Here is a 19,730-nt window from a genome sequence, read left to right as displayed (position 1 = left end):
GTTTGTCACTGAGTGGAGAAAACTTGTTTGAAACGTGAACGGGCGGATGGTTAACTATGGACTTCGATTTAGAACTATGCTTTCCTCTCACAGTCACCCAGGAGGAACCTGGCTGCTCAGGGATTGCTGGGGGAGGGTTAGCAGAAGCTAACGCTACACTATGTGGCTTCGCACCGGCTAAAGTTAGAGGTGGCCGGGTAGCTACCGTAGCGTAAGACTGAGCTTCCATGGTGCGGAGCCGTGCCTTTAACTCACTGAGCCTCGCCTCTAGCGCTACAAATACACTACACTTATTACACTTACCATTATCACTAAAGGAGGCAGAGGAGTAGCTAAACATAAGACACTCCGAGCAAGAGAGAGCAGGAGGAGAGGGGTAAGCCATCACCAGCCGTGAAGCTAACTGCTAAGCTAAAGTGGCTAACAGCGTGTAACGTTTAACACTATGGAATTAGCGAGAAAGCGGCTAAAAAAAGGAGAGCTGTGAGTGCTTGAGTAGAACTAGTTGATGATTACATTTTATTCAATGTAGATACACTGTACCAGCACACACAAACTGTTCAGTCTAAGACAGATTTGGTAACATATAGTCCAACTTCACATTACTCTTCTGTTGGGAGTAACGTTTTGACACAGGCTGTGTGACTTTCTGATTACCAGCTGCGATGCTAGTTCAGTTTGCGTGCGTCATCATGGCAAAACATGTACCCCGGAGACACCTGCTGTAGAGGGAACTACCACAGGGGCATTTTAAAAAATATTTTTTGGCGTGGGGGTTGGTTTGAGTCCAACACAAGATCGTTTCTAATTCTCTAATGTCTTCACAGTGACCTCCTGAAGTGACAATCAACCAACAAAAAAAAAGCCAGACTTTGAAGAACTGATGGTATATAGATTTACTGGACTGTATTGATTAGTAGGCTATAGGCATAAAGAAACATTCTGGCAAAACATTAACTTACCATACTTGAACCTGAAATCAAAAATTAGTCCATTCTAGAAACAATATTGAGGGAAATGAAGTAAACCATGTTTAGTAAAGGTGATCCAAAGCATAATGTACCAGTAACCCTGTTCTACCATTTGTCTATCTGTGTGTGTGTGTGTGTAGTTTGTCACCACGTGATCATCAAGTCATCATGCTCAAAGCCAACGCACAGATACACGGGCAGTATTTGGCAAGCACGGCTAAAGCCTAGTTTGACCAGTGTGAGTGCAACTGTACGGTGCCTAGAAGCGGTACGCTTGCCGGCCACGGCCCATTTGGGAGAGGTGGGCTTTTGTGAAGCACGTTTGCACATGTACGAGCAAGAGTGTGCGCACGTGTACGAGCACAAGCCCTACTCCGGTTCTGACGTCATTTTATGTGCGCCTGTTCGGACATAGAAAAAAAAGACGGACGGACCATGCGCAGACATTTAAAACAATGGTGGGGAAAGGTTCACGTTAGTGTGATGTTGAGGTGGAGTGTTTACTGCAGATTTGGTCAGATGAAAATATTCAAAACAGTTGGACAAGACGCACAAAAACTCTGAGGTCAATGGAAAAATTTGTAAACAAAGCGACACAACGCGATGATGTCAATCAATGCGTGTGACGGCGTGATGACGTATAGGCAGGCAAGGAGAATTTGCGCGAGGCCCAGGTAGTGTGAGTACAAACAGGCCTGGGACAAGTACCCTAAAGCACGAGGCACGGTACGGATGGACAGTGTGAGTGCGCCCTAACTCACACTGTACATTCCTACTGTGCCTAAACACGCTTCACGGCTAAAGTCTAGTTCGTTTGACCAGTGAGTACAACTGTACCGGTTGAGAGAGGTGGGCTTTTGTAAGTATGGATGCACATGTACGGGCACAAGAGTGTGCATATGTTCGAGCGCAAGCATTGGCAGTGGTCCTGATGTCTTTTTATATGCATCTGTTCCCTGTGACTGACATAAAAAGATGCCGCCAAACGGTTTGCGGTGGTTTGATGCGGAGGTGGAGTATTTACTGCAAATTTTGCCAGATAAAAATATTCAAAATCAGTCGGACAAAACTAAATGTCCGATGGGTGATGACATATAAGCAATATATATTCAAGCCACGGCACAGATCAATGTGAGTAATTTGAGCACAAGCGGGCCTGGGCCGGGAGGGCAGAGGGAGGGGGGGGGGGGGGCAATCACGATAGAGCACAGGGCACGGTACGAATGGACAGTGTGAGTGCACCCTAACTTGGGAAATCTGTCTTGAGAGAAGCTGGTATCTCATATTTAATCAGGTACTTTTCCTGGCATGATAATCAAAATAGCTTTACAGTTGGTTTGACAAGAGGGTCAAGAATTTCTCTCCTCAACAAGCGAAATGCATACACCTGCTATCTCAAAGGCTTGATCTGACCCATCATAGAGAAGGTTAAACAGACCTTTCAACAGTTATTATCAACCTCAAAATGTTCACCTCACGTAGTGTTAGTGGGCATACCTTAAAGGACTGTCCAGATCAGCTCTGAAGGGTCCTTCTTTAGCTGCTTCAATCTTCGCTGTAGCAGCAGTCAATTCCTCCACCTAAAGAAAATGTCCACCCACTTCCTTGGTAATAATGGCTCTGGAGAAAATGTTGAAGGTGTTGCTGGTGCTGCTACCACACGCAGCAGTATACACATATTTGTGATACTCCAACCTTCCTCTTGTCATCAACACAGACCACATTTTAACCCTCTCCTCTTATGGTTTCTTCACTGCCACTATCATTCATTTATACAAAGTCATACAGTCTGAGAAATATAAAGGTGAAGTGACTTGTGTCAAACTCTCTCTCTCCTTTTCATACTATATTCCAATAACTTTTCGACTTTTTTAGAAAGAGGCTATGTCTCGAGCAAGCATGGCAGGGATGTGCTTTTCCACTGCTGCGGCTCCCCACTTGAAGTTGTGACTTCATTGCCGTGGCTTTTCGAGCTAGTATTTTGGCTGTTTTTATGTTAAAACATCATGAAACTATTTTGCATATACCATTTGTTTCTCATGGAAGCAAAGCAACCACAGAAATGCGATTATGACTGATAACAATAGCTTTCATATGAATTCATTGTTTGCTTTCCTAGATGTTCTTATTCAAAAAATCTCAGTTGTCTAATCAACAATAAGCACAATCAATGCTTAGAAAGCAATTCCATAAAGCATTGCTTCGGAACTAGATTTATTTACAACCAATTGCAATGGCAACCTAAGAAAGTGAAAAAACATCAGGTTTGGCTTAAACCACTTCAAATATGCAATCCCTGCTTCTCATTATCTAAGTTACTTGCATATATATTCCTTCCATATTTTAAGTGCATAAAAAACATTGTACATTGCATAGGAAAATAAATAAAAAATCAGATAACTTGTGAGGGACGGGGCTGGCATAAGGAGTTAAAAGTGGAAGAGTTTATTTACCCAAAAATTAAACAAACAATTGTATGCAACAAAGTTCTGGGCCCATAAAATGGGTCAACTAATTAAGCAAAACAAAAGCACTAATATATTCTGAAAAAAAACCTAGAAAAAACGGAACTAGCAGCGGCACCCGCAACACTGGTAACTCAGAGAAAAGGAAATTATTTTTGAAATACTTGAAGCAAAGTTATCGGATTGCACACAAAAGTTAGACTGAAATTACAATGCGCCAATACAAAGAGAAACTAATGTACTGCCAACAATACTCAAACCACAGTGAGTATGATTTACACAAGCTATGTGTCACCATCACCGCCAGGTCAATATAGTTATGTGTTATGAGGGCAAGCCAAATCTGAAGGTCATGAATTCACATTTGGACACGCACACACTCACACACAAGTATACTGGTCAGTGTAGGGCCTAAAACGCTTTTCACTAGACCTTCCGTCAGCAGTGCGTTCAGTCAGGGAGAAGCAGCTAGAGGATTTAGAGTAACGAGGAGTGTGTCAATGTCAGCCAATCACTTCCCTGTGACATGGATGGATTTTCCTTGTCTGGAGTCAAGTTTAAATCCTACAGAGATACAGAGAGCAAGGTGGTGAGAGAGAATAAATTGATAGGGTGCAGCCTTCATACCTTTAAGGCCATTGATTGACCAGTTCTCCAGGTTAACCACAAAAAAAAAATGTTTTTGGTGACTCCCTGGACAACTGAATTAGAAAATATGTGATTGCGTGATTACATGAATTGAAAGTTCCATCTTAAGTTTGTACACAACTCGACATCAAACAGACACAGACTTGGAGGGTGGTTGCATATTATCACAAGACTGATAACTGTTTGCGTGGTTCCGTCATTCACAGCTACGGTATCACTGTGCTTTCAGACACACCAAACATATGGAAGAGAGTGCATTAGAAAGTACTTATACATAAAAAGACATGCAAAATCAAACGTAGTTTTCTACAGTAAATATGTAATGGAATGTAAATATATGTTGACACATGCCCCTTCGGGTGTTTATGCATAGATTTTTTTTTTTTACTATTGACATATCACTTCATTCATACAAATTCATACAAAATATCTAGGTCTTAACTTGCTAAATGTAAATTAGTGGCTTGTTTAGGCTGTCTGTTGTTTGGTGTTGGGCAGATAGCAGATAGCATGCTAATCGGAGCTTGTTTGCTGAAAACGGCTGCCTGCTCCAGGAGTTAATGAGGACAGTGAGACTGAACAGTAAAGTAAATGCGCTGATCATACCCATGGACCACTTATTAGCCATAGTAAACTATAATTTATTTGATACATGCAACTTAATCAAGCTCCGTAAGCAAAAGGTACACAATCTGGCAGCTGCAGGCTATCCTCTATGGAAAATTCCCACAAGGTGTTGGGACTGTTTGCACCAGCGAGGGAGTGAATGCTAATTTATGGGACACCATATGGAGACAGTGACAGCATTGTTGGTAGGTGACCAGAGCTCAGAGGGCAGCGAGAGGTTAGCTTTACTGGTCCGTGCTGTCATCACGGAACACTCATCTAGTTATTGTTTCTGAGCTTATTAAGCCGCTCAGCAGATGGACAATAATCTGGGCCATGATTACCATCAAAAGCAGTGGCTTGTAACTCATACTTAGCCAGGAAAGCTCATTGGGGGGACATTCAGGGACAAAGGACAGCTCTGACCTCAAATGTGGCGCTTTTTAAATTTTTTGGTGATAGAAAATGTAGTATTTTTTGTCCTGTGCAACGCAGTGTTTGAGTGCAACTTCTACAAGGTCCTTCTGTTTATTCGAGGCACGTTAGCCAAGCTCAGCTATTGACAGTGTTTACTTATGGAATTGACATTTGCAACTTTATTTAATTCAGTCAGTTACTGGCTATTGGGATGACCTTTTGCTTGCTTCCCTGGCAGCAGCCTATAAACCTGAGAGACTCGCCAGCTTTATAGCCATTCAATAATCTCACAAGGCACTATTGATGAAGTTGTTGTGTGCACTACCTATGAAATGAAATGGGCAAAGAGCAGAAACCACAGCAGTGCAGTGACTACGTAATCCTGATGAGGATATTTATGGAAGAAAAAAAATGATATAAAAGATATAAATGCAGCCCAGGGCAATTCAGTCCCTGCAACCATTTTGTTTTGAACTCAATGTCTGCATTCCCTCTTTAGCTGACTGTGACACTGTGATTGTGTCTGATACAGTGATGGATGCATTCTGGTCATGTCTGGTGGTTGTCTGATTTTAGAGCTATACTCTCTCTCTCAGGAGCTATACTCTATCTATGCTCTACCTATATTTATGCTTATCTATCCATCTAGATCTTTTTTTTACCTTGTCACTTTAGATATTTGATGCCTCCAAACATGCTGTTCCTTATAAATGTGATACTTTGCCTCATCTATTGTCATCACTTAAAACCAATGAGAGGATAAAAACAAGGCTGCTCACAAGCTTGCTGTCTATGTCAAAGTATTGCATAAAAAAAAAATGAAGTATATAAATTGAGCCAGATATGCATTTCCACCCATCGGCTCATAATCTTCTCATTAATTACATTTATTTGAAAATCCTGAATTATTATGATTCATTGCCTTAATCCATCACTTCTTAGATGAAATTCCCTGCAAACAAATTAAATCAATTTGCCCACACGGGCAAATAGGCTATACTTTATGTATGGAACAGAGACATTGAATCTCATTGGCCTTCCCTGCTTTAAGTGTGCGGGAGAGTGAAATCCATCAAACAGATAAGATTGATTCTCTTTTATTGAACAGCCTTAAGTTTTAAACAAAATGAAGATTCATCTGTTCTTGCGGTCTATTCCTGCATCATAGGCAGTATGTTAAACAGTCGACAACTCACTGTCTTATAGCATGTCATCCTGGGTAGGCAGGCCACACCAATATAAAGAGCAGAGGCTGTGTTTTATACAACCTTTGCTGTGATATACAGGCTCAGATGTAACATATTGAACATAGAGACAAATGGATTCGATCATGCAGTGACTGAGAGGGGGGAAATACATCCTGAGGTCTATTATTTACGGCCCACGTCAACGCACACACATACAGGCATATCACCACTACGATCAGCAAGCTTTGCAGTAAACCTGCAACAATTCACACTCCCTATATATACACGCTCCACACAGAACAGATGGTTTTGTTGTGGTTCATTTGGCAGTCATCGCCATCTCAGGCTCATGCAGAGCCATATTATTTCATAGTGTTTCATTAGAAATCACATATGGGGGAAAAAAACAACAACATTTCACATAGCTCCAGACAAGTTTCAGGAGCCCGTAAGCTTCTGTAAGGTATGCTTGAGGAAGCAAATAGGTATAAAAAAACTTTCACCAGACATCACATGCCACAATGCCCCTTTCCTCTGATCTCAGCGTCCTACCCCAAGGGTGTAATAACAGTTTATTACACCTATCCTCACTGTATGATCCCCCCTACCCTCCATCCCGCTTACCCTCAAGCCCACGCTAACTGTTATTGAAAACACCCAGGTCTGCCATATATCATCTGCCATATATCATCCCTGAGCAGTGTGTTGCAACCTGGCTAATCACCACCAGCTCATACAGGTATTTTCCGGGTCACATCGTTATAGCTCTACTTATCTTATATCTGCTTAGATGTGGAAGTGTTTAAAAAAACTAAACAATTTGTCTTTACAGGCCGGGTTGCCTTAAGGCTGTATGCTCCTTTCCTCATACGTGTCTGTGGTGTAGTGATAGGGAGTAAATAGGAAATAAAATTGAAATATTTTGCCAAAGTCTGCCTGTGTGTAAAAAGGGGCGTGAATGAGTTAAATTATAGCCAAGAGGGCAGAGTACAAAGATTCAGGTTGAATCAAGGGGGGTGCACGGTATATTGTGGAAAACACAGTGCAGTGTATAGTAGGATGTGTAAGGGCTTTTGGATTAAAATGCAAACCTTCAGGAATGATCTTTCACTGTGGAGGTGTTCAGCGAGAGAGAGGTAACAGCTCATGGGTGACAGTGTGACAAGACTCCGGGAAGGACCTGTCACCTCTCCGTCCCACTGATGTCTCCTCTGTCATCAAGAGGGCACAGGCAGGAGAAACCACACTGCTATAGCAATGCAAATGAAACTACATTATAATACTTCAAAAGAACGGCTGCAGTGTTTCTTTAAGTTGACTGCAATTCAGGAGCTTTACAAAATATGTTTATATTGAGAAGCGGACGTAATAGGGTTGGGCGATTTGTTAAAGTTTTCCAACTGACCCCTGTCAGCCCAGCAACCAATTGCCGATATATTCACCCAGGTGTATGTCTGAAAGCTGGCCCAGCTACCACCCCAAAACTCAAATTGGATGTGAAATGTTTTGGCTTTAAACGCTATTTTCCCAGTGTCCCCTCTTCCTAATAAGTCTGACAGCTCCTTCTTGTGAGGCAGACCATTAAATTAGCTAAATAAAATAATACCAATCGCCTGAAAAATCGCCCCGGAAAAAAAACGGTGATGACTGAGTACATCATTGCTTGTTGTTTCTCTGGGTGATTTCTTTGATATATTTGTCCATTCGCCCAACCCTAGCTCGTGATGCTGTGGCTCCAGAGATAGACACTTTCAATGAAGGCTTCAACAAAATTTTGATAAGTAACAGCTGCTGGGGTTGTTGGTTGGTGGTTGATGGTTGTTTTGATTTGTACACAAAGCTGTCTAAATCCAAACAGAGTTTTTGATTTATGTGCTTTTTTTTTCTCAGTCTGCGTCTTTATATTTATATGTGTGTGCATTTTCCTGCTAGAGTGGGCAGCAACAGTTGATTGGGCAGATGGCTTGTGTTATTATGAAGAAGGTGGGGGCAAGTGTGTCATGGTTGGAGGTGGGTGTGTTTAATTACTTGTCAAATGAGCAGATGAGCTAGCCACTAAAGAGCTTTCATGTGCCCCGAGGGGTGATGTGAGGTGTGGTTGGGGTGCAGTGAGGTCCAGTGACTTCCTGGTCTGACATGACCAGGCAAGCTTAGCAGGTGCTGCAGCTCACTGTCCATGGGCTCATGTTCACACTCTCTCTCTGAATGATAATAGTACCACAAGGCTTTCACACAAACAAAAAAAAAACATCTTTTTGTATATTAAATAATTTCCCATAAATCCTATTGATATTTCTTTTAATCTATACAATAACACAAGGAATAGACAAGCTTGTGTTGGTAGCCTTTAAAAACTAAAACTACAACTACAATTTTAAATAACAAACCACCTGAAGGTTACCAATGTTGCTGTAATGTTCAAGCTGTTTTCTCAGTCTCAGCTTATGGTAGAACAATGGGCTCATGTCTGTGTGATTGTTTTTTTAATCAAACACTGCTATATTTAATATAGCGTTTAACACTGTCCTTCTCTCCTATCCCTTTCTCTTATTTTCTTAGTATGTGCTGGTACAGAGAACAAGCTGAGCACCCTGTCAGACCTGGAGCAGCAGTACCGCACCCTGAGGAAATATTATGAGAACTGTGAGGTCGTAATGGGCAACCTTGAGATCACAAGCATCGACCGCAGTCGGGACCTCACCTTCCTCAGAGTAAGGACTAAACATGACGATGCATTAAACTGGTTGAGAATTGTATTTGTGTGTGAAAATTCACAACGTTCAACTAACCAGAGGTGATTCACTGTGTTTCATTTTAAAAATGTTTGTTACATGTTATCAGTTAAACAGCTCATATCTTGACCTACAGTATATGTCACTGTCAGGCTGGTGATTGGATGGGGGACACAGCCACTGACGATCTCAGCTTGCACAAACAGATGTAAAGGTATCCCTTGTGGTTCAGTGTGCATCATGCAGACAGAATATACATTTCCTGGTTCCGATGGGTGCTTGAAATCCTTGAGTTTGTGAATTTGAGGTAAAAAAAAATATCATCTTCAAAGCTTTTGAAAATAGACATGGGTATGAATAGAAATTGAAGTTCTTTTGATATTTTTATTTAATTGACATTAGTAAATAAGAAATCATTGTTAGTGTTATAACAACAGTTAACCTTAATCTGTGTCTCAGACTATGCCGTGTTGGGTCCTTGAATTTGAGGGAATTATGCCTAAAAAAAGTCCTTGAATTTGATGTTGAAGAATGTGTGGGAACCCTGATTTTTGAATTGTTCAAATCATTAATGGAAAATAAACCATAATCGATTAATCAACATCTCTGTTATATCAACAGTAATTGACAACCCTAGTGAGAGCCATTAATGCACCCCCTGATAGCTGCAAACATAACTTACTGCATTTAAAGTTTTTGTTTTTTTTCTTTTACAAGGTGCTACAAACAAATCACTGCCTAAACAATATTTGTGTAAAAAGCCAACCACTCTACACATCCATACTTTGTTTGAATACGCTAATGCGTGCCTGAATTGTTTTGAAATGTTCGCAAGTTTCCAGCCCTTTCCCATTTTAGGGGGTCACATGAAAAATCATAGTAATTAAAGTAATTTATACAATATATCTAGGAATATCCATCCAAACATGCATATATTGCATCGTTTGTACAACTAATTGTCTGATTCAGAAGTTCAGAATGTGAACTTTTTCATCACTCTCTTTTTATATGACCTTGTTTCACAGCGATGCCCTGTGCTCAGATTCTTTTGAACCAATCAACACCCAGATTAGTGTCTACATAGCCAATGATAAGCGGTAAGGAATGTTGTTCTTATCAGCGGTAGTCAGGCTTCCTCTCTTCTCAAAGTTTCTAACTGATTGTACGTTTGTACCACTGTGATCTGAGGCACAGAAGAATCATAATCCATATAACGTGATCCGGTTAATCTCCTTTTTTGATTAAATGTGATTCACAGACAGAAAAGGAAATGGACTATTTAGCTGAATGTGAATTTCAGAAAATGTTCAGATATTTAGGAACCATTTAAAAAAAATATTATCCCTAAACTGAGCAAGTGAGCCAACTGATATATGCTGTCAAAAAGAGGACAGGTTAATTAGTGTCTATAGGCAATGGCGGGATGTAGTACATGAATGAGAGAGGGCTGAGGTGAATGTTGTTTTCTGATGCGGAAGAAGGAAGTACATGTTATTTGGGTGAGAGAGCTGAGGTGGAATGGCCTACATGAATGCTTACACCCATTTTTGCTTTGATGGACACATGCATACATACATAATCACAGTGGTGGGTGATGAGAGGCCCCAGCCCTTTCAGGGACCAAAGCAGTTATAGTGTGGTAATGAGAGGTCAGAAGGAGGCAAGAGAAGTTAATATTACTAAGAAGAAAAAAAACGGACTGTTTTTTTGGTGAAGTCAGCTGCTACTGTTGACCTCTGTTAGCCTTCCACTTCTCAAGAACATCACCCTAGACCATTATGGTTGCACTCAGCTCAGCTAACCCCATCTAACTCCAATTGATTCCGGTCTATCTCGGGGGCTTGGGAGCTCCCCTGGTGTTACGCTAAAGTGCTGACTGCATTCATGGGCTAGTATTGCTGTCCGAATGAGCTGGGCTACAGAGGCTCTGCAGAGAAGGCAGTTCCCCAACAAGGCAGGCTGTTTTTTTTCTTCATATTTTGCTCCTGACAGTAATAATTTGAATCTAATATGGTAAAATGGTTTGTTTACATCAGGTACAAGTAATGGGGTAGCTCATCTTCTGTTGTGTAATCAGTTCGCAGGGAGCAAAAAAAAAAAAATCAAGATTAATCAAAGCAGCAAATCAAGACCGAGTCATTAAGTGTTTGGCATCGTGCAGAGCAATACTGACAGTCCCACCAGCACCCCCCACGATGCTAAACAAAACCATAAGAAAGAGGCAGCAATGGATGGTAAAGTGCTACCATTAGACCCCTGCAGAGGTAATGGGCCCCACTGACTAAAAAAAGATAGTAAGGGGGTATGCAGTTTCAAAACCGAGTGTGTTTGCTGTTTAACTACACACAATTTGTACGCCAAAAGAACATTCACGCTCACACTTTTTTCATATATGTACAAGATGAAGTCTTTGTAGGTTAAAGTTTAAGGTGCTTTTGACTACAATCCCCTCTTTACCTGCCTATTTCAACGTTACACCTCCACTCCTCATTTTCAAAACTACTCCCCGTGGCGCCAACTTGCCAGGTTCCTCCACCTTTCCACGGTCGGCAATTAACATGGGTTAATTGAAGATGCTAATTAGAACACAGGGTGCCAAACAGCAAGGGAACAAGAGGGCAGGGTGCAGTGTGTATTTATAGGGAATATTATTATTATTATGATAAAACACATTAATAACATGGCTCCCCAGGGAGGAAGAGACTTCACCTTGAGGTGGAGAAGAATGGAAGAAGTGAAGGGAAAAAAAACTATTTTGCAGCAGCTTACCATACCACCTGTCTCTGGAAGGTGATTGAAACTGATGCCTGTGCATTGGCTCTTTCTTTTCAAGATAGCTAAGAGATTGATGGCTGCCTCCCAAAGCCCCTCAAACGGCTTTAGCTGTAAATAGAGTCCATCTTCCAAACTGCCTCCACGACAGATGAATCAACGCTCGCAGTGTGATTAATAACTGCATTTCAGCACTGAGGCTTTCTCCCAACTCTCACATTCAAACCAACAGCACAACAGTGAGCTTTAACTACACGCAGCGTTTACATCGTCAGCGTTTAAATCACTCACACACACACAATTTGAATGCGCTATGTATATATATATATATATATATATATATATAAAATATATTATTATTATTATTATTATTACTCCTGAATCCATATTCTCATTCCCTTTTAATCTTTCTCTCATAAGCAGAACATACATTTGCATACTGAATGCATGTACATGAAGAAATTGGAATGACAACTGGTGCCCAGCTCAACATGTTCTGGTGTGACATTTTCTTTTCTGAACGGGACTCAGAGCAAAGCACACTTTTGCCTCTCTGTTTTCCCCTCATGTCACTTTCTCATAAACTAATCTGTGGTCATGAAATATTCATTTATTACCCCCCCACCCCAACCCCCCTCCCATAGGAACCCACAGTCACACAGTCAGATTGGACTGTTTGTCTTGCCATTGCAACCATTAGTAAACATGTCATTTCCTCCGAATATTAATGCAGTGATCAGATTGCTTACATGTAGCAGCCGAGCGCCAATTCACTGACTCCCCTTCTGTGTCCCTGTAGCTGCTTATAAATTATGGAATTATCATTTAGCCTACAAATGAAAACATTTAATATGGCCTTGTGTTATAAGTGTAAGAAAAGAATAGAGGAAATGTAAATCAAGCTTATAGATCTGGACAACAAACATAGTATATTCAGATCTGGTTACAGATGCACCTTCACAACTTTCTGATTATCTTCCACCTCACAACATATTCATCTTTAAGCTTTAATTTCTTTTTTTTCTTTTTAAAAAAAGTATTCCTTACAAGGTGATATTGAAAAAAAATGTATAGATATCTTTTAATATAATGTGGTCCAAACCACTAAACCACAAACTAAAGAAATGTCCTTAAAATATACCAGTGGAATAAGACTGCATGATTACATCTATCTTTCTTTCTATTATTTGGATTGCTCAAGCCCGACGCCTGAAAGGGGCTTTTATACAGTGATGGTGGTGTGTACTTAATGTGGCCTTGAATGACACTTGTGTGAAGTGTTCACTTGACCCCACGCTGGAAAACAACAGCTGAAAGGTCCCATGTTATAAAAAAAAGTGAGATTTCCCATGTCTATTTTTTAATTATATTTTTATTGCATTATGTAAATACTGTAAAAGAGTATCAAAATACTCAATCAAAAGACATCCACGCAGCCTGTTTTCAGTCAAAGCTACATATAGGTAGAAATTGCTGCTATAGTGACACTACAGTCATTCCTCGGCTGCAATGATGGTGCAGAGATGCGGAAGAACTGTAAATGCTGACCAAGATGGACAGTATGAGAAAAAAAATGTTTTTTGAACATTAAAGCATGTTAACATGTTCTATTAGAAAATTAGCATAATATGAGACCATCAAGTGTGCACGTTTTTACAAGGTCAGAAGTTATTATCTACATGGCAATACATCTGCTCAATCTGTCTTATCCAGTTTTTTCCCTTTGGCAAAGGAGAGAGTAGGCAGCAGAAATGACCTCCTTCTCTGTTCTTTCCCTCACAGTTTTAAGGCCATGCCTTGCTTTAGAGTGAAGGGGCCAATTATGGATTAGGTGCTGGAGGATTAAGAATTCAGAAACCTCACGTGGCAAAGGCAATGCAAGCATTTTGAAATGAGCATTTAGGGCCAAGGTAAAAGCTAGAGTGCAATAAGTCCAACCTAAGCTGTTGTTCCAGTATGCTACCATGTTAGCATTAACCTTAGAGGCCATGATCACGTTTTGTTCTCCTGCACAAACACAGAACACAATCACTACTAATGGGAAGAGACATATTCTAAATCAAGGTTTCCAACAAGTTCATCAGTGTTTGCAAACTGAAGGTTATACAAAAGAGGACATTTGTTCTTTGATGTTCTTTTTTTAAACAGTATAAACAGCAAGAGTCTGTGAGTCTGAATCCAGCATCACTAATAAGTTCATAGCTCACTTTGTAAAGCATAGCCTTGCCAGAGGAGGTGAACTGACCATCTGGGTCTGTGGACAACAACCATCTGAAAACCCTTCTGTGAAACCATCAGCCGACACTTGTGTTGGCTGAATGTGTGTGTGCCCGTGCTTGTGGCAGGGTCATAAATTCATGACCAGTCATTAGTCCATCTTTCTTCCCTCACCAGATTTATTTTGATATACTTTACCTTCCAAACTGTAAGCCGAGCACACAATGCCACACAGATTGCTGGTTCATAAATTGTTACTGAGTCGACCTAACATTATGGAGCCTTTGAGTGCCTGTCAAAAATGTATCAGAGTTACAATCTATGCATGCAGCAGGGATTATAATATAAGAATACCAGTTATAATTATGACAGTGGACGTCAGTGTTGGACACGATAAAAGTATCACCATTAAAATATAAATACAATACTATATGATAAATCAGTAACTGACAGTGCCTTTCTCATGGTGTTTAATTTTTGTTGACACTGTTTAGCGATTCCCTCCAAAGTCCCACCCTCTTCCCGGCCTGACCTCTGACACTACCCCGACACAAGCGCTGAGAGAAATGTTTTGCGTTTGAGTGCAATGGGAGGTCCAAAAATTCCGGGCCTCTAAAAAGTGCACTGGAATGCCTGTCCCAAAATTCAGACTTCCCATGACAGTTGAACGCAGCATGAGCAGCGCAAGTGAAACAGAGCAACGGATGAATTAATTGGTCAAACTTTTATCAGAAATATATACTTGGTATATTTCTTTTACATTTTAGTGTGCCATACACTTATAAAGAAGGGAACTTATTGCTGTTGCTACTATGCGTCATTATGCAGCTTTCTGCAGGCCAGACATTACATGTGAAATTGCTATTTCCCACAGCGTTTGAAAGCAGCATATATCCCGGTACGCCATCCCTGTCTCCTGACATCTTTCTTCATACTTCTCCTTGACTGGCATATTTGTCCCTCAGGCACCATTGGTACCCTCCCTAGCTTCCTAATTGTTGGTGCACTGTTAGATGAGTGCAGATTACGTCGGCCTCGTGCTCCTCAGCAAACTCTTTCAATATTAATGAAGACTGATGAAGTGCTAGGGAGCCCCTGTCTTTCAGTCCCGACCTAGATTGGATTGACAATTGCAATTAGCGTCCCCTCAAGTTCATTTCCATCACTTTAATTTGACATGAAGAAGGACAGTGTGGGGTGGGAAGTGAGTCCGTTGAGGGGAAAAGAACTCTGAGGAGAAAGATTAGAGAGGGAACATGGGGTGAAGGAGTTTGACCAGGAACTAGTTTGAAATCTAGACAGCAGAGAGGAAGATCACGCTATAGCAGATACAAAGGAAATTTAAGAGTCCCTTTTAAATCCTTTCCTTGCTGATATCTGAGGTGATTTTCCTCAGCTTTCTTTACATTTACATTACATTTGCATTTCTTCCATCTTCCTTTTTCATCATGTGCAGTGGCGGCAAGAGGGGAAGTATACTGGAGTCAAATATACCTTAAGGCCTGTAAGTCAGGTTGTGATCCCCACTGTGGTTTGTTTTCAGTGTTTGCCTAATATCAGTGTGTCAGTGCCCACCTTTCTCCTCCAACCTGCAACAGTCACTAAATGGATTGCTTGTCAGTGCGTGTGTGAAAGGAAAAAAAAGTGCGTGAGATATGGGGAAAGCAGTGCCTGGAAATTAATGATTCTCCATCCTTTTGCAGGAAAACGAAGCAATGGATGATAGTCAGAGTTGATGATTTGTCATGTTTGTGTATATTTCTGAAAAACTTTTTTGTGTGTGTGCATGAGTATACTGTGTGTGTATGTGTGTCTGGTATTTTTATTTTAACTGATAGGAAATGTGACATCAAACCTTTTTTTTCCATAGTGACATTCATTTAAAACCTATCCCTGCTCAAATTGACTGAAGCAATTGGTTGTGTGTGTGTGTGTGTGTGTGTGTGTGTGTGTGTGTGTGTGTGTGTGTGTGTGTGTGTGTGTGTGTGTGTGTGTGTGTGTGTGTGTGTGTGTGTGTGTGTGTGTGTGTGTGTGTGTGTGTGTGTGTGTGTGTGTGTGTGTGTGTGTGTGTGTGTGTGTGTGTGCGCGCGCATTTCATTGCTTCCCTTTTCCACTGTCCGTCAGCCCATAGCATATTCTTGCCCTGTCTTTTGAAAATGATCTGGTCTGATAGGGCAATGTATTAAGAATAACAGAAATGCCTGCCATCCCTCAAGTGAGCTAAGACACACTTCCCATTTTTATTGACCTGTAGGTCTGTGGAGGGTAATAACAGGATAATCAGCAAAATAGACACATATCTAACCTGACATCTGTGCTGACCTGTTTAGTGGATGTACTGTAAAAAGGAACTCTGTACTGGATCACAGAGGGCAGAAAACTGATGCTGCACTACATTCAATGTGTTGAAACTTTCAAGCACATCATTCCCCCTTTGAATAAATCCGAACTAGTAAATTAGATGTGGCTCTGTTTAAAGTAACCCAATGCGTGATGCCACATCAAATGGAGTTGCGACATACTAATTCATTCAAATGTTGAACTGTACATTTTAAAGCCTTTTTCCCTTCAACAAACCGTGTCAGAGTCATTTAATTTGAGTGATGTTCGGCGTTTGCAATATTATGTCGCTGCACATTCATCTAAATATATGCTGTCAAAACTTTCTCCATGCTTTAAGTTCCTCCACTATTAAGCATCACTGCAAGATGGCTGCTCTCAAACAGAATCTGCAATTGAACAACTCTGAACACAGAAACGTCAAAACATCAGAAACATATCCATTACTAAAAGTCTGTCTAAGGATTCTTAAGTAAAACATCATGAAATACTCAAACTAAATTAAACTAAACTAAAAACACTATTTCTGCCTACATGTGTATTATATCTATAATATTTCTTTGGAGGTACGGGATGCTTGTCTCTGTTGTTTCTAGTCTTTCTAGTTTCTAGAGGAATATAATAGTCGGTGTTGAATTATATGGAGAGGATATGATAAAGTCGTCTTTAAGCAACATCAGTATTGTTGTACTGAAAAGTGTATTTGGCAGCTTTCAGCAAACAAGGTTGTGTCTGGATGGCAACCCTAGATTTTCCAAAACTCTTGTGAGACTCGCAGCCCCACAAGTCTAACCTTAAAATTTCAAGGGGGATGCCTGACCCCAACCATCTCACAGAGTTTTCTGTTACCATCTAGACATGACCAGCAAATGGTTGGTATTTTGGAGTATGAAACAACATTCATATAGTTGTAGTTCATTGGATGCCAATCCATTGAGGGCATGTTCAAAAAATTCCACTGTCTTGGAGTAGACCGTGCAGAGGATGCATGGGACTTTCCCACTACACTGGAAGCGTGGAACCACGTACCCACACACACACACACACACTAACACAAACACACACACACACACACACACACACACACACTCACTCAATATAGTTAGAAGTTGACAAAGTCTTACTGTTGCTCTCACAGAAGCAGCACACACACACACACAAAAACACACACACACAAACACACACACACTCACAAAGATAAACCAGAGGTGTTAGCACTTATCATAACAGAGCAGTGCCAGACTGAATAGAGAGGCAGTGGAGAGGAGAAGCAGAACCGGGGTGTGACAATAGCCAACCCTCCCTCTCTGATGCCTTTCAAACTTCATATCTGCCTCACCCTGCAGCTTGCCAAAAAAGGTGAATGATATAGACCTACTTCTCAGGAGGATCCAAATCAATTTCCATCCACTTCGACTTAGATGAGGGAGTCTTTTTCAATAATGGCTGGCGCTAAGGCTTAGATGGCCAGAGTAAAATAGTTCCGCTGGAACCAGACTCCTTATTAACAACAGCCAACTGATAACGGCCACCAACGCATCTTATCCTCGCTGACTTTATTTTAAGGCTCCTAACATACACTTTTTATGCATTCAACCTGTGCGTGTGAGTCTGTGCATAATAATAAAGGACATTGTGGATTTGGCTTGCCTTGTCTGAGTAGCGAGATTATGTACCTGGTTGCCATTTTGTTATTCTTTCCATCTTTTTTCTACTGTTCAAACATTGTTAATTGTCTTCTGCCGGCCACACTAGATAAGCAAGTATTTGGTTTCTTCCCCACAGTATGCGAGTGTTCCAGTTCAACAATGTTGCATCAGGATCACTATATGATCATTATGGTTTCATCTCTCTCACGGTCCTTGTCTCTACCTCTTACTCTGACAGAAAGGTACAAGTGATATTTCATCCCAAATTCCCTCTTATATGAAACAATTCCTCTGTAGTTTTAAAAGGTATGTCCCTCTTTTATGCAGAACCAACCAGAGAAACTTCTCAAACCACTCCTGTAGCCATCCACACATCACACTTCCTACAGTATAGACAAAACAAAGTCTGACTGTAGAAGTTTAATAAGAGCTTTTGGTTCACATTAAGTAAAAATAAAGATATATCAGTATCAACAGTACCATTCCATATACTGTGTGCATACCATTCACACAGCCGCTGTATTCTGTTTAAACATATGTTAGACTCCACTCATCCTCATGGTCCCTTGTGCTCTGACTTCAGCAGGAAACATCAGAACAGCAGTATTTTTCTTGCTGCGATGGGAAAAAATAATAGGCTAGGCACCAGAGACCACATATACATATATTTGCTCTATATGCTCTCAAACTGTGAGTTTCCTCGAGATATTACATTGATTTTTGGTGATATTTGTTTTGTTGATGTTGGGAGGTCTGTGCCATGAGCACTTTCCTGATTTTATCGAACTGATCTGATGATGTGAGTATACAAAGAGACAGGGTGGAGAAATGTCCAACTTTATGGCCAGACAAGAACACAGATACCGCAAACCCTCTTATTTTGTTCAGCAACAACATTTGTAAATTTTTTAATTTTTGCAATATTTGTGCATGGCAACTAATATGTTTAAGGTTGGGTTTGTGATTATGCAAATTAATTAATGTATGTTTAGGGGTAGGCATAGCCTGGGAACCAAACAAATCTGCAAGCTAATGTTTTATTTGCATTGGCAGATACATTGCAGATTTACAGTCAGCCAGACCCTGGCCAGGCTAGTTAAAACAATGTATCTTATACATAAAAGTATTGTTGATGATGACGGACAACCTGCAGAGCGTTCGCGCTTCACACTTAGTACGTGCTGCCGTAAGTGTTAGCTTGGGTACCTTCATGCCGAGGACGCTAGCTGGGCATAGACCTGGTTTAGTAAGGCGAAACGCCTTTGAGGCATTTTCCAATACCCCCATGATGGCTGCGGCTCTCTTGTATATTTGCATTCAAATCCAGGCTGTAAAATGCTCAGCATCTCATTCAACCAGGTTGTATTTCCCATCCCGATTGCTTTTTGACAAGAGTGACACATTCTTCATGTTACCTGATCATCTTATTTACTTACAATCCCTCTGTCTTTAATTCTTTCTCTCTTTCTTTTTTCTTTATATGTAATTGTGGCATTTTTTTTGTGTTTTCCATCCTCCCTTCCTTTCTACCTCCAAACCAAGCTCTCCTTGCACTAACTAGTCAGTGTTTGAATAAAAACTCATTAGGATTACATAGCCATTTAGCTAAGTGACACAGGGTGTAATTGTACCATCCATCAATTGCTGTGTAATAACACACTCGGGGGAGCTAAATGTTGATTAGCCCTCAGCCAATTTTACCAGTGGGTTTTGGGAATAAATAGCC

The 19,730-nt window shown here is 40.7% G+C and overlaps 1 protein-coding gene across 4 annotated transcripts in view; it reads left to right on the top strand.

Moving 5' to 3' along the window:
* Positions 1 to 19,730, top strand: part of erbb4b (erb-b2 receptor tyrosine kinase 4b) — a 341,421-nt gene that overhangs the window by 156,541 nt on the left and 165,150 nt on the right. For all 4 annotated transcript variants that reach the window (XM_083921859.1, XM_083921857.1, XM_083921858.1 and 1 more), the window contains exon 2: positions 8,854 to 9,005. In XM_083921859.1, the coding sequence (XP_083777985.1) occupies positions 8,854 to 9,005 (152 nt within the window). The remainder of the gene's footprint in view (positions 1 to 8,853; positions 9,006 to 19,730) is intronic.

Source organism: Echiichthys vipera (genome assembly GCF_963691815.1).
Source record: "Echiichthys vipera genome assembly, chromosome: 10".
In the NCBI taxonomy this organism is placed as follows: domain Eukaryota; kingdom Metazoa; phylum Chordata; class Actinopteri; order Perciformes; family Trachinidae; genus Echiichthys; species Echiichthys vipera.
Note: the sequence above shows the minus strand (reverse complement) of the source record. Positions and strands in the feature narration are given on the sequence as shown.